General features: G+C 45.9%; 2 protein-coding genes across 2 annotated transcripts in view; one reads left to right on the top strand and one right to left on the bottom strand.

Annotated features, from left to right (window-relative positions):
• Window positions 1–16437, top strand: part of LOC126278767 (uncharacterized) — a 779239-nt gene that overhangs the window by 558793 nt on the left and 204009 nt on the right. The window lies entirely within an intron of this gene.
• The window catches only part of LOC126278132 (facilitated trehalose transporter Tret1-like), an 83647-nt gene that overhangs the window by 13827 nt on the left and 53383 nt on the right, over window positions 1–16437 (bottom strand). The window contains exon 3 of the mRNA XM_049978019.1: window positions 7841–8377. Within this exon, the coding sequence (XP_049833976.1) occupies window positions 7841–8377 (537 nt within the window). The remainder of the gene's footprint in view (window positions 1–7840; window positions 8378–16437) is intronic.

A 16437-nucleotide genomic window follows, 5' to 3' on the forward strand; every position in this document is an offset into this window, starting at 1 on the left:
GGTAGAGTTTTGTCATGACTGGCTCTCCCAAGGCCGTCAGTAGTTCCAATGGAATGTTGTCTATTCCGGGGGCCTTGTTTCGACTCAGGTCTTTCAGTGCTCTGTCAAACTCTTCACGCAGTATCGTATCTCCCATTTCATCTTCATCTACATCCTCTTCCATTTCTATAATATTGTCCTCAAGTACATCGCCCTTGTATAGACCCTCTATATACTCCTTCCACCTTTCTGCTTTCCCTTCTTTGCTTAGAACTGGGTTTCCATCTGAGCTCTTGATTTTAGACTAGACTGATTTATCGTGTAACTGAAGTTTGAGTTCCTTTTAGCACTCATGTGGATGACCTCACACTTTTCGTTTTTTAGGGTCATTCCGATATTTCTTCTAAATCGTTTTGCAGTTTGTTTTGATCTTCTCATGACTTTATTTGTCGTTAACGACAGCATCATCTGCAAACAACGGAAGGCGGCTGCTCAGATTGTCTCCCAAATCGCTTATATAGATAAGGAACAGCCAAGAGCCTGTAACACTACTTTGGCGATTGCCAGAAATCACTTCTGTTTTACTCGATGACTTTCCATCAGTTACTACGAACTGTGACGACTCTTACAGGAAATCACAAATCCAGTTACATAACTGAGACGTTATTCCGTAATCACGTAATTTCACTACGAGCCGCTTGTGTGGTACACTGTCAAAAGCCTTCCGGAAATACGGAATCGATCTGAAATCCCTTGTCAATAGTACTCAAAGCTGGAACTTCCTGGCAGATGAAAACTTTGTACTGGACCGAGACTCGAACTCGGGACCTTTGCCTTTCGCGGACAAGTGCTCTGCCGCCTGAAATACCCAAGCACGACTCACGCCCCATCCCCACAGCTTTACTTCCGACAGTACCTTGTCTCCTACTTTTCAAACTTCACAGAAGCTCTCCTGCGAACCTTGCACAAGGTCCCGAGTTCGAGTCTCGGTCCGGCACACAGTTTTAATCTGCCAGAAAGTTTCATATCAGTGCACACTCCACTGCAGAGTGAAAATCTCATTCTGGAAACATCTCCCAGGCTGTGGCTAAGCCGTGTCTCCGCAATATCCTTTCTTCCAGGAGTGCTAGTTCTGCAAGGTTCGCAGGAGAGCTTCTGTGAAGTTTGGAAAGTAGGAGACGAGGTACTGTCGGCAGTAAAGCTGTGGGGATGGGGCGTGAGTCGTGCTCGGATAGATCAGACGGCAGAGTAATTGCCCGCGAAACACAAAGGTCCCGAGTTCTAGTCTCGGTCCGGGATACAGTTTTAATCTGCCAGGAAGTTTCATATCAGCGCACACTGCGCTGCAGAGTGAAAAGCTCATTCTGGCACTCAAAGTTATTTTGAAGATATGGTCCTCGGCGAGACATCGGATGTTGTTGTGAAATTTCCACAATATTTCACATTCGCAACTGACGGAGTGTTCGGGTGCGGTACACACACACAGCTGAGACTGTGACCTTAGCCTCCTGTTTATGCTGGACCAAAAAGAAACTGCACAGGTATGAATCAGCAGAATTCAAGTGCCTGTAGCACAGACATCCTGATCGGCAGCGAGAGAGACAGCCACGCAACCTGTCAGAGGATGGACAGACAGCTTCGACGCAAAGGCTGTCAGCCACACTGTGTGCTGCTGTCGGCCGCTCCAGCGCCCTCTGTCGGGACCCGCCAGCCGATATACGTGTCCGCGCTGGCGTGTGCCCGTCCTCGCAGCTGTCATCCCGATATCTATGTCGCCACCGCAGCGTATCCCTTGTGCGTCTGACAGTTCCTCTTTGTACTCTGCGATACGGTATTGCGATATTGCAGTGCCTGTGTTATTACGAATTAAGATGTAACGTTCCTTAGGACATGCATGCATGTCCGAAGGATCATCACGTCGTAATTCGAAAAAAAAACAGGCGCTACAGTATCGTATTTATTTGGTGACATCGGGTATCCGGCTTTCAAGTAAAACTTCCCCCCCTGCACGGGGAAATACGTAATGGGTGGCAAGGTTATAGACAAATGACTGACGACATGTACGCTACTGGCCATTAAAATTGCCACACCACGTAGATGACGTGCTACAGTCGCGAAATTTAACCGACAGGAAGAAGATGCTGTGATATGCAAATGATTAGCTTTTCAGAACATTCACAAAAGGTTGGCGCCGGTGGCGACACCTACAACGTGCTGACGTGAGGAAAGTTTCTAACTGATTTCTCATACACAAACAACAGTTGAGTGGCGTTGCCTGGCGAAACGTTGTTGTGATGCCTCGTGTAACGAGGAGAAATGCGTACCATCAAGTTTCCCACTTTGATAAAGGTCGGATTGTAGTCTATCGCGATTGCGGTTTATCGTATCGCGACATTGCTGCTAACGTTGGTCGAGATCCAATGACTGTTAGCAGAATATGGAATCGGTGGTTTCAGGAGGGTAATACGGAACGCCGTGATGGATCCCAACGGCCTCGTATGACTAGCAGTCGAGATGACAGGCATCTTATCCGTATGGCTGTAACGGATCGTGCAGCTACGTCTCGATCCCTGAGTCAACAGATGGGAACATTTGCAAGACATAAGACAAGAACCATCTGCACGAACATTTCGACGACGTTCGCAGCAGCATGGAGTATCAGCTCGGAGACCATGTCTGCGGTTACCCATGACGCTGCATCACAGACAGGAGCGCATGCGATGGTGTACTCAACGAGGAACCTGGGTGCTCGAATGGCAAAACGTCATTTTTTCGGATGAATCCAAGTTATGTTCACAGCATCATGATGGTCGCATCCGTGGCTGGATACATCGCGGTGAGCGCACATTGAAAGCGTGTATTCGTCATCGCCATACTGGCCCATCACCCGGCGTGATGGAACGGTTTGCCATTGGTTACACGTCTCGGTCACCTCTTGTTCGCATTGACGGCACTTTGAACAGCGGACGTTGTATTTCAGATGCGTTACGACCCGTGGCTTTACCCTTCATTCGATCTCTGTGAAACCCTACATTTTAGTAGGATAATGCACGACCGCATGTTGCAGGTCCTGAACGGGCCTTGTTCGACTGCTGCCCTGGCCAGCACATTCTCCAGATCTCTCACCAATTGAAAACGCCTGGTCAATGGTGACCGAGCAACTGGCTCGTCACAATACACCAGTCACTACTCTTGATGAACGGTGGTATCGCCTTGAAGCTGCGTGGGCAGCTGTACCTGTACACGTCGCCCAAGCTTTGTTTGACTCAATGCCCAGGCGTATCAAGGCCGTTATTACGGCCAGAGGTGGTTGTTCTGGGTACTGATTTCTCAGGATCTATGCACCCAAATTGAGTGAAAATGCAATCACATGTCAGTTCCAGTATATTATATTTGTCCAATGAATACCCGTTTATCATCTGCATTTCTTCTTGGTGTAGCAATTTTAATGGCCATTAGTGTATAAGTTTGGGTCGGGCCGTAATTCGTGCAATGTTAGCCAAATGGTAAGGCAACTGTTCTTGATAAGCAGGAAATCCAGTTTCGAGTTCCGATCCGGCAGAAATTTTCTCTAACTTGATTCTGTTATACAGCTGATGGTAGTCCATATTAGCTACATTTCATGAAGTTTCTGTTTACAGTTGATGTGGTTTTAAAATGGCCAGCGCTGGATCGCACGTCTTACTAAGCTGGTATCCTACGTTCCTGTACACCAGATAAGTCGAGCTGCGAAATTCCACCGCTTCTTTAATAACACTCTTCCAGTACGGAAAGTGTCGGCGAGAGGATTCTGGTGTTTTCTGTAGTCCATACTGTGGCCCTTACTGGGACACTGATCGGCCACTGTGGGTATCTCTGGCTGGTTCCGAAGTGTGCCATTGCACAGATTGTGCAATCTCTCAAATACCCAGACCGTGAATATAGCTATGAGTATGCTGAATTATCCAGCATCAGAGATCCAACATCGAGGGACACGATTATATGATCTAATGATGAGGAACCTTGCCCTTTATATGACTGAGAGTCGCGATTTGACGACTCTACGGCCCATGGTGTGACGTGGCATCCACTGTGGCTTTCTTGGTACGGCCAACCTTGTTATCAGCGACAAACACTAGATGCGATTGTGATTACACAGTATCTGTATGTCTGACGCAACCATCTGCTCGCAGTGTCGCCTGATGTATAGGGACGAACATCGCAGAGTGTGGGGATCCTCAGCAGACGTGTGGCCGCTGATATGAAGGAGGGTCACCTTATACCTGCGAACTGCGCCACACGCAATGCAGCCGCGGATGTTGCTCTCCCGGGAAGACGCGTTTTTTCCGTCTGTTAAGGTCCGAGATCTGATTTGGATCAAAGGATTATCAGTTTATTATCTTTTCCAAGACGATACAAAGGATGTGCTCGACTATTGAGCATTCTGACAGGAACGACATAATTGTTTGACGCAACTTTTTATCAATTATTCGGTAGTATCGTAACGGACCTATCCAGAAGTTGTACCTTAAACTACTCCTTTTACAGGCCTTAACGTGGAACACAGAACTATGAATACATTCTCCTAGAAGACAGGCCCATCCATAAGCCAGCCATGTGTCGGGTATCTTCTGCTCCTTTATTCTTTTCATTACACCGCGGTAGTGACAAATGTTATGCTTTTTCTTACGGGCTCTACTGTTTTTATGTTTGCACACATATTAAAAATGTTACTGTTATCATACATGAGTATTTAATTTTGATTTTCTTCCTCTTATTTATAGTCTTCATAAAAGTGTAGTTTACTCTTACAGATGAGCATTAAATACAGTGGTGTCCAAAATTAAAGCAACAAATGATTATTTCTCCACCCTGTTTCTAATTCACGATACCATCATACAAACTGCCCTGCACAAAAGATGGCGTTTGTAAGTAGGCTGTTTAGGTTTTTATGTTGGTAACGTTTCCTAGCGCTCTGCATGAAAATCACTGGCTGTGGCTGTGTGCAGCTTGTGGCTGGTTGGCGTTGTTGAAATATTCGCCATTGTAGCGTTGGGCAGTTGGATGTGAACAGCACGTAGCGCTGCGCAGTTGGAGGTGAGCCGCCTCCAGTGGTGGATGTGGGGAGACAAACGGCAGAATTTTGAGAGCAGATGATCTGGACATGGGTCCATCAGTGACAGTAAATTTGTAAGACTGGATGTCATGAACTGATTGATATATATATGATGACTTTGGAACCGTATTAAGGTAAATACATTGTTTGTTCTCTATCAAAATCTTTCATCTGCTAACTATGCCTATCAGTAATTAGTGCCTTCAGTAGTTAGAATCTTTTATTTAGCTGGCAGTAGTGGCGCTCGCTGTATTGCAGTACTTCGAGTAACGAAGATTTTGTGAGGTAAGTGATTCATGAAAGGTATAGGTTATTGTTAGTCAGGGCCATTCTTTTGTAGGGATTGTTGAAAGATTGCTTTGCTCTAAAAATATTTTGTGTCAGTTTAGTGTTGATCAGAATAGGTAAAGTGCGAAATGTCTGAGTACGTTCAGTTCTGCTCAGCTATTTGACAATCAAATAATGTAAGAGGTTTATCAGCGCAGTCATTCATAAATATTTCAACGGAAGACCACGTCATCGATGGGAGGAATGGAACCATGTCAGTCGCAAACTGAAGTGGCACGTTGGTTTAATGTGAATCGCTGGTTTCCGGATGTGGCGACAGTTTATAGAGATCGAAACTATCCCGAAGACCAAGGGGGGGGGGGGGGAGACCACGTGTAACATCAGAAAGAGAGAACCGTTATTTGTCTGTAAGGACGCAACAGTATCGCCTTGGTAAGCCACGGCAACTGGCATCTGATGTCGCAGCGTCCGCTGGACGTGCTGTAGCGAGACAAACGGTGTCCACAAGGCTTCGGCACAATGACGTTCATTGTCAGAACCCTGCTGTACGTATACGTCTGTCGCGTCTAGAGTGGTGCCGTCAACATACCACCTGGACGGTCGAACAGTGGGCCAATGTTCTTTTCACAGATGAGTCACGATTTGGTCTGAACAGTGATTCTCGACGGATTTGCATCTGCAGGGAACGTGGAACACGATTGAGGGACAAAACCATTGTGGAAAGAGGCTGATATCCAGGAGGATCCTTAATAGTGTGGGTAGGGATTATGTTGACCACTCGAAGACATTCTCATGAAATTGCATAGTTGAATTGGCAAGGTTTAACTGCTGTCAGGTATCGTGACGAGATCTTGGGACCTCGTGTGTTGTTATCGCGACGTGCTGTAGGCCCAGACTTCGTACTGGTGGAAGATAATGGTCGACCTCACCGAACAAGCGTAGTTGATGTTTTTCTGGAAACGGAAGATATTGCATTCATGGCATGGCCTGGTCGCTCTCTCGATTTGAATGCCACAGAGCACGTCTGTGATGTACTAAGGACACGGATTGCATCACGTCAGCATCCACCAACTGCTCTCTAAGACTTGCGAGCAGCCCGGCAGGAAGAATGGGCATTTCTGGCTGAACACGAGATTGATGACAACATTCACAGCATGGCGGGTCGTTTGTCAGGCCTGCATTTCTGTCGGAGGTGGTCAGACCTCATAGAGCAGATTAACGAGCCGTAGGAATGCGCGTGTAAATCCGTTAAGCTAAAAAAAAACGAACATTTTTGTCTACCTATAAGCATATTTCTTTTATTTACGTTCTTTATATTATTTCTGCTTTATTATCACCTGATTATACAGTGGCAACCTTGAAAAATTTAGGTTTGTTGCTTTAATAGCAACACAGTTTTATTTTCCTCAGACTGTGGGCTCCGCCTACTGCTTCGATACGGGAAGAGAAAGTTGTGATTTGCGTTTATTCTTAGTGGTGTCTCTCCCATTATCGAAGCAGTAGTGTGGAGCACACAGCCCGACAAAACGCAACTGGGTAGCTTGAGGCCTCCCCGACTGGCTAGTTGTAGGTAAATCTCTGTTGATCTTTCGTGAACAGAGGACATCAGCTGGTCAAGTAATTATCAGATAAATTCGCCGACAGCCGTGTAATTGAAATTGATAATTACTTGACCAACTGATGTCCCCTGTCCACGATGGATCAACAGAGACTTACCTACAACTAACCCCTGGGGAGGCCTCAAGCAACCCAGTTGTGTTTTGTCGGACTGTATGCGTGTGGTGTGCGTACTATAAGACTTCGGTACACACACCATCAGATTGAGTTGTCGCTCTAACGAAGTAGTCGAGTGTCAGCAATATGTCTCGTGGTCTTATCGTGGCGTGTTTATCTCCTGCCGTTAGGTCAGACGATAGAAATGCCACTTGTACTCTTAGAGTAGCAGACTGACGGTGACCAATTTTAAACAGAACTTGATTAATTTTCACACATATTTATTAAAATAATAAAAAGCATACATATTACGTAACTTGATTCTGGATGCTGTTTACAATTGACAATCTGAAGTACTTTTATTCTCACATATCTCTGATACTTGACAAAGTGTCTGTACATTTATCTTCCTGGCTATGTACAGCAATATGATAATCTTATTAGGCGCAGACTGAAACTTGACTATAGACTGGTACAGACAAATGCAGAGTAATGCAGACTGACTAATCGGAGGTCTGTATACTCGTTATAATACCTCGCGCGTTCAGGTATCACTGCGCGAGTGTGATCCGCGAGGAGAAAAGGTTCTACGTTAGCAGCAATCTCATTGGCTGCGTTACATATTAATACGCGGGTCGGCGGAAGCAGAATTTGGTCCGTCTTTATGGCAGCGCCATCTCGTAGAGCGCTGCGCCTGCGCTGTTGTGCTTAGCTCCACAGTAAAGCTTGGACAATGGCAGAGCAGGTGCGATCTGCGTTACGTACCGTGATAAAGGCGCGTCGCGACGCGCGGTCCAAGAAGAAGTCCGCCAAGGACGGTTTCTCCCGGGCGTGACCGGTGTCCCCATCTCGGGAAGAGGGCGCCGCGGTCTTCTTGAGGCGCTCCAGCTCCTCTTCGACGTCGTAGTCCGCTCCGCGCAGCCACCGCAGCGACCTGAGGGCGTCGACGTCGCGACCGCGCGACAGCAGGTACTGCGGGGTCTCCGGCAGGGCGGTCCACGCCGCGACGAAGACGGTGGGCAGCGCGATGCAGAGCGCGCAGACGCTGCGGTAGGTGGCGACGGCGCCGACCACGTAGGCCAGCAGGATGCCCACGTTGAGCTGGATGGCGAAGACGGTGCCCAGGGCGCCTCGGTGTCGCGCCTGCGCGACCTCTGCCACGTAGTGGGGCGCCACGGCCAGCACGCCGCCCGATCCCACGCCGGCGAGCAGGCGCGCCGCCACCAGCCAGCCGAGAGAGCGGCCCTGCACCAGCAGCACGCCGCCCAGCGCGAACGGCGCCGCGGACAGGTAGCCCGCCACCTGGCCGAGGGGGCGGCGGAAAGGGAGCGCTTTAAACAACCTGTACCGGTGATTCAGATCTGCTCAACAGATATTTTTCGGCATTTGTTTGGTCTCGCTTACAACAGGTGATATACAGGGTGAGTCACCTAACGTTAACACTGGATACATTTCGTAAACCACATCAAACACTGACGAATCGATTCCACAGACCGAATGTGAGGAGAGGGGCTAGTGTAATTGGTTAATAAAAACCATACAAAAATGCACGCAAGTATGTTTTTTAACACAAATCTACGTTTTTTGAAAAATGGAACCCCGTTAGTTTTGTTAGCACATCTGAACATATAAACAAATACGTAACCAGTGCCGTTTGTTCCATTGTAAAATGTTAATTACATCCGGAGGTATTGTAACCTAAAGTTGACGCTTGAGTACCACTCCTCCGCTGTTCGATCGTGTGTATCGGAGAGCACCGAATTACGTAGGGATCCAAAGGGAACAGTGATGGACCTTAGGTACAGAAGAGACTGGAACAGCACATTACGTCCACATGCTAACACCTTTTTATTGGTCTTTTCACTGACGCAGGGGTGAGATACACGTACACACGTGGTTTCCGTTTTCAATTACGGAGTGGAATAGAGTGTGTCCCGACATGTCAGGCCAATAGATGTTCAATGTGGTGGCCATAATTTGCTGCACACAATTGCAATCTCTGGCGTAGTGAATGTCGTACATGTCGCAGTTCATCTGGTGTAATGTCGCCGCAGGCTGCCACAATACGTTTCATATCCTCTGGGGTTGTAGGCACCCCACGGTACACATTCTCGTTTAACATACCCCACAGAAAGAAGTCCAGAGGTGTAAGATCAGGAGAACGGGCTGGCCAATTTATGCGTCCTCCACGTTCTATCAAACGCCCATCGAACATCCTGTCAAGGGTCACCCTAATGTTAATTGCGGAATGTGCAGGTGCACCATCATGCTGATACCATATACGTCGACGCGTTTCCAGTGGGACATTTTCGAGCAACGTTGGCAGATCATTATGTAGAAACGCGATGTATGTTGCAGCTGTTTGGGCCCCTGCAATGAAGTGAGGAGCAATGAGGTGGTCACCAATGATTCCGCACTATACATTTACAGTCCACGGTCGCTGTCGCTCTACCTGTCTGAGCCAGCGAGGACTGTCCACGGACCAGTAAAGCATGTTCCGTAGATTCACTGCCCCGTGGTTTGTGAAACCCGCTTCATCGATAAACAGATAGAACTGCAACGCATTCTCTGTTAATGCCCATTGACAGAATTGCACTCGATGATGAAAGTCATCACCACGTAATTGCTGATGTAGCAACACATGAAACGGGTGAAAGCGGTGACGATGCACTATGCGCATGACACCACTTTGACTCAGTCCACCGGCTCTCGCAATGTCCCGTGTACTCATGTGTGGGTTCATGGCAACAGCACCTAACACACCAAATGCACCCGCTTCTCCTGTGACGGGCCTGTTACGGACCCGCTTGCGTGCTAAGACAATACCTGTTGCATGCAGTTGGCGGTAGATGTTTTGCAATGTGCGGCACGTTGGATGCTCTCTCACCGGGTACCGTTCTGCATACACCCTGCAGGCTTCAGCTGCATTTCGTCGACACTCGCCATATATGAGTATCATCTCCGCCTTTTCAGAGTTCGAATACACCGTGGTCACAGTTCCTACACCACCACACTATCACACACGTCTGGTAACACGGTGTACTACAGTTGGTCTGCGTGCGGAGACGAATGCAGAAAAGCAATAGCAGCAAACGCTACATGCGGACACTGCGACCGCTAGACCAAACTACAATAGTGCACTACAGCCACACTCGTAAACATGGTCGTCATCGTAAACATGTCCCTGCAGATGCTGCTCGCCGACCGTGGCCCTTGTTTCTTACAGCACGCAACTGGACGTCGGACGTTTCAAGCGTCAACTTTAGGTTACAATTTCTCCGGATGTAATTAACATTTTACAATGCAACAAACGGCCCTGATTACATATTTGTTTATATGTTCAGATGTGCTAACAAAACTAACATGGTTCCATTTTTTAAAAAAACCTAAGTTTGTATTAAAAAAAAGTACTTCCGTGCATTTTTGTATGGTTTGTATTAAACAATTACACTCGCCCTTCTCCTCACGTTCGGTCTGTGGAATCGGTTCGTCAGTATTTTATGTGCTTTACGAAATATATCCAGCGGTGACGTTAGGTGATTCACCCTATATATATGGTGTTACAAAAAGGTCCGGCCAAACTTTCAGAAAACATTCCTCACACACAAAGAAAGAAAATATGTTATGTGGACATGTTCCGGAAACGCTTAATTTCCATGTTAGAGCTCATTTTAGTTTCGTCAGTATGTATTGTACTTCCCCGATTCACCGCCAGTTGGCCCAATTGAAGGAAGGTAATGTTGACTTCGGTGCTTGGGTTGACATGCGACTCATTCTTCTACAGTACTAGCGTCAAGCACATCAGTACGTAGCATCAACAGGTTAGTGTTCATCACGAACGTGGTTTTGCAGCCAGTTCAATGTTGACAAATGAGCAGTTGGCAGATGCCCATTTGATGTATGGGTTAGTACGGGGCAATAGCCGTGGCGCGGTACGTTTGTATCGTGACAGAGTTCCAGAACGAAGGTGTCCCTACAGGAAGACGTTCGAAGCAATTGATCGGCGTCTTAGGGAGCACGGAACATTCCAGCCTATGATTCGCGAGTGGGGAAGACATAAAACGACGAGGACACCTGCAATGGACGAGGCAATTCTTCGTGCAGGTGACGATAACCCTAATGTCAGCGTCAGAGAAGTTGCTGCTGTACAAGGTAACGTTGACCACGTCACTGTATGGAGAGTGCTACGGGAGAACCAGTTGGTTCCGTACCATGTACGGCATGTACGGGCACTACCAGCAGCTGATTGGCCTCCACGGGTATACTCCTGCGAATGGTTCATCCGACAATGTGTCAATCCTCATTTCAGTGGAAATGTTCTCTCTACGGATGATCCTTCAATCCAACGTGATCAAATTCTAAATATTCACAATCAAAATCTGTGGGCTGACGAGAATCCGCACGCAATTGTGCAATCACGTCAACAACACAGATTTTCTGTGAACGTTTGTTATGGCATTGTTGGTGATGTCTTGATTGGGCCCAATGTTCTTCCACCTACGCTCAATGGAGCACGTTATCATGATTTCATACGAGATATTCTACCTGTGATGCTAGAACATGTGCCTTTACAAATACGACACATGTGGTTCATGCACGATGGCGCTCCTGCACATTTCAGTCGAAGTGTTCGTACGCTTCTCAACAACAGATTCGGTGATCGATGGATTGGTAGAGGCGGACCTATTCCACGGCCTCCACGCTCTCCTGACCTCAATCCTCTTGACTTTCATTTATGGGGGCATTTGAAAGCTCTTGCCTACGCAACCCCGGTACCAAATGTAGAGACTCTTCGTGCTCGTATTGTGGACGACTGTGATACAATACGCCATTCTCCAGTGCTACATCAGCGCATGAGGGATTCCATGCGACGGAGGGTGTATGCATGTATCCTCGATAACGGAGGACATTGTGAACATTTCCTGTAACAAAGTGTTTGAAGTCACGCTGGTACGTTCTATTGCTGTGTGTTTCCATTCCATGATTAATGTGATTTGAAGAGAAGTAATAAAATGAGCTCTAACATCGAAAGTAAGCGTTTTCGGACACATGTCCCCGCAACATATTTTCTTTCTTTGTGTGTGAGGAATGTTTCCTGAAAGTTTGGCCGTACCTTTTTGTAACACGCTACTGATAACCGAGTAGGTGTAGGTGGTTGATGTTGTTGTGGTCTTCAGTCCTGAGACTGGTTTGATGCAGCTCTCCATGCTACTCTATCCTGTGAAGGCTTCTTCATCTCCCAGAACCTACTGCAGCCTACATCCTTCTCAATCTGCTTAGTGTATTCGTTTCTTGGTCTCCCTCTACGATTTTTACCCTCCACTCTGCCCTCCAGTACTAAATTGCTGATCCCTTGACACCTCAGAACGTATCCTACCAACCCATCCCTTCTTTTAGTCAAGTAATGGCACAAATTCCTCTTCTCATCAATTCCTCATTAGATATGTGATCTACCCATCTAATCTTCAGCATTCTTCTGTAGCACCACATTTTGAAAGCTTCTATTCTCTTCTCGTCTAAACTATTTATCGTCCACGTTTGACTTCAATACATAGGTGCACTCCATACAAATACTTTCAGAAACGTCTTCCTAACACTTGAATCAATACTCGATGTTAACAAATTTCTCTTGTTCAGAAACGCTGTCCTTGCCATTGCCAGTCTACATTATAAATCCTCTCTACTTCGACCATCAGCAGCTATTTTGCTCCCCAAATAGCAAAGCTCCTTTACTGCATTTAGTGTCTCATTTCCTAATTCGAATTTCCTCAGCATCACCCGACTTAATTCGACTACATTCCATTATCCTCGTTTTGCTTTTGTTGATGTTCGTCTTATATCCTCCTTTCAAGACACTGTCCATTCCGTTCAGCTGCTCTTCCAGGTCTTTTGCTGCCTCTGACGGAATTAGAATGTCATCGGCGAACATCAAAGTTTTTATTTCTTCACCATGGATTTTAATAACTACTTTTGTTTCCTTTACTGCTTGCTCAATATACAGATTGAATAATATCGGGAGAGGCTACAACCCTGCCTCACTCCCTTCCCAACCACTACTTCCCTTTCATGTCCCTCGACCCTTATAACTGCCTTCTGGTTTCTGTACAAACTGTAAATAGCCTTTCGCCCCCGTATTTTACCCCTACTTCCTTCCTTTGAAAGAGAGTATTCCAGTCAACATTGTGTAAAGCTTTCTCTAAGTCTACAAATGCTAGAAACGTAGGTTTGCCTTTCCTTAATCTTTCTTCTAAGATAAGTCGTAGGGTCAGCATTGCCTCACATGTTCCAACATAGATGATGGTGGCAGGGCTAAAACACAGGGAGCGAAAGGCTATTTACAATTTGTACAGTGGCCATATGGCAGTTATAAGAGTCGAGGGGCATGAAAGGGAAGAAGTGATTGGTAAGGGAGAGGGACAGGGCTGTTGCCTATCCCCGATGTTATTCAACCTGTATGTTGAGCACGCAGTAGTGGAAACAAAACAAAAATTCGGCGTAGGAATTAAAATCCATGTAGAAGAAATAAAAACTTTGGTGATACATGTTACAAACCGGACACAATAGGTAGGACTAGGCTCCTTGGCCTTTTTCTTTTACCACTCGTTTATTACATCAGAGAAATACACATTTTAAGACAAAATTTAACTACATGAAATATTGTTCCCAGTAAAGGTTAACATAAGCAGCAACAAAACTCATTTCTCTTAAGGGCTTCTGCTGGCAACAGATTTTAAGCAGGCAATGTAAGGTTTATATCAATTTAGCTCAAACACGTAGCTAGTGATTGAATCACGACACAGACACTTTAACAATTTCGGCAACAAATAAATAGCGTGAATTTATACTCGCAGTAACCAACTAATCAACAGCCTTGCCACGGAATAAGTAGTAGATCATCCCCAGCAACTAGGGGACTTAATACCAACTGTCTATAAATGTCTTGCTCCCCATTAAATAAACAAACTTAAAGTAATTAAATGAATAACATATCAAACACACTAAGCTCCACTCAAACCCTTCAGTGGAAGCCAAGCCAAAATGAAGATTCCATTAACTGACTGGCACTGAAGTTATACTAAAGCTCATCTCTGTGTTCCCAGACACACATGGGGCAAACTTATACAAGACAAGGTTTTGAAGGGAGCACCTCACTAAAACCGGTAGTGGAGCTAACTCGTGCCACTGAAAATTAAGGTACTAGACTGGGGCACAAGGTGGTACACAATAAGGTTGCCTTAGTGCTATACTGCGCTCCAAAATATTAATTCAAATGGCCAATTAAAAATTAAGTGCACATAAACCAGCATCAATTAACGAGGAGTGACACCAGGTCGCTCGAAGGGATGACAACACTTAATTGAAAAGACGAATGCCAGAGGCGGCAGTAACATCAAACACCTTCTCCGAGTTTTAACCAGGAGTCACTTCCCGCTATACAAGTAAACATTTGACCAAGCACAAGGAACCTCTAAGAGAAAATTCAAATAAAACCCCCAAAAGATTATAAAGGACAGGGAACCCCAACTATTTAAATTTAAAAGAATTAGCTCTCCCCAAAGGCAGTGTAAACGTGAAGGTCACACTTAAGAGGCCACCAAAATTGGTTACAAAATGTCTTATATATTTGCTTCTTTTCTTTAAAGAAACACAAGGCTGCTTAACTTCTGCTGGACGTCCGGTATGGATCCTGTAGGATACACCAAGCAGCAACCCAAGCTAGGCTGACGCAAGGCACGGCGACCAAAATCAGGAGAGCAGAAAGGCAGGGAGCCTACACATATCCTCCATGCTGAACCGGCATACCGCGTACAACGAACTCCCCATTAACATGGTTACTTCCCACCTCGTACCTCGCGGCGCCTCATCAGGTAGTCAGAGTGTGCTGTGCATACTGTAAGACCTTCGGTACACACACCATCAAATTATTTGACTTGTCGCTTTAGCGAAGTAGGCGAGTGTCAGCAATATGTCTCATGGTCTTATCGGGCGTGTTTATCTTCAGCCGTTAGGTCAGACGATAGAAATGCCACTTGCACTCTTAAGAGTAGCAGATTGATGGTGACCAACTTTAAACAGAACTTGATTAATTTTCACACACATTTATTAAAATAATAACAAGCATAAAAATAACTTAACTTGGATCTGGATGCTATTTACAATTGACAATCTGAAGTTCCTTTGGTATTGGTACGTTAATTTTTATTCTCACATATCTCTGATACTTGACAAAGTGTCTATACATTTATCTTCCTGGCTATGTACAGGAATATGATAATCTTATTAGGCGCAGACTGAAACTTGACTGTAGACTGGTACAGACAAATGCAGACTGACTAATTGGAGGTCTGTACACTCGTTATAATACCTCGCGCGTTCAGGTATCACTGTGCGAGTGTGATCCGAGAGGAGACAAGATTCTACGTTAGCAGCAATCTTATTGGCTGCGTTACATATTAATACGTCGATCGGCGGAAGCAGAATTTGGTCCGTCTCTAAGACAGCGCCATCTCGTAGTGCGGAGACGGACGAGCGCTGCGCCAGCGCTGTTGTGCTTAGCGGGGCGTGCTCTAGTGGGAAAATTGTGTAAGCGCTGACTACGCGGAACTATGTACACAACACCGATCAAACGTCAACTGCCACTCGCCCCGCGAATGCGGAAAACAGCAAGGCAAGCAAAGATAAGAAACATCGAAGGATCGATAACGGACTCCAACAGACTGGTGCGCCAGTAACGAGCGCCAGGGCTCAATTGTAATTCTGTCAAAGACAGCTGCGGAGGATAAAGGATGAACATCAACAAATTCAAAACGAGGATGATAGAATGTAGCCGAATGAAATCGGGTGTGCTGAGGGAATTAAATTAGGAAATAAGACGCTTAAAGTAGTGAATTAGTTTTGCTATTTGGGCGAGCAAAATAACTGATGATGGTGGAAGTAGAGAGGGCATAAAATATAGACTGGCAATGGCAAGGAAAGCGTTTCTGAAGAAGAGAAATTTGTTAACACCGAGTATAGATTTAAGTGTCAGGAAGTCTCTTCTGAAGGTGTTTCTATGGAGTGTAGCCATGTATGGAGGTGAAACGTCGCCGATAAATAGTTTAGACAAAAATAGAATAGAAGCTTTCGACATGTGGTACTACAGAAGAATTCTGAAGATTAGATTGGTAGATGACATAACTAATGAGGAGGTACTGACTAGAATTGGGAGAAGAGAAATCTGTGGCGCTGCTTGACTAGAAGAAGGGATCGGTTGGTAGGACATATTCTGAGGCATCAAGGGATCACCAATTTAGTATTGCAGAGCGGCGCGGAGGGTAAAAATCGTAGAGGGAGACCAAGAGATGAATACACTAAACAGATTC

This window comes from Schistocerca gregaria, chromosome 6 (assembly GCF_023897955.1).
Source record: "Schistocerca gregaria isolate iqSchGreg1 chromosome 6, iqSchGreg1.2, whole genome shotgun sequence".
In the NCBI taxonomy this organism is placed as follows: domain Eukaryota; kingdom Metazoa; phylum Arthropoda; class Insecta; order Orthoptera; family Acrididae; genus Schistocerca; species Schistocerca gregaria.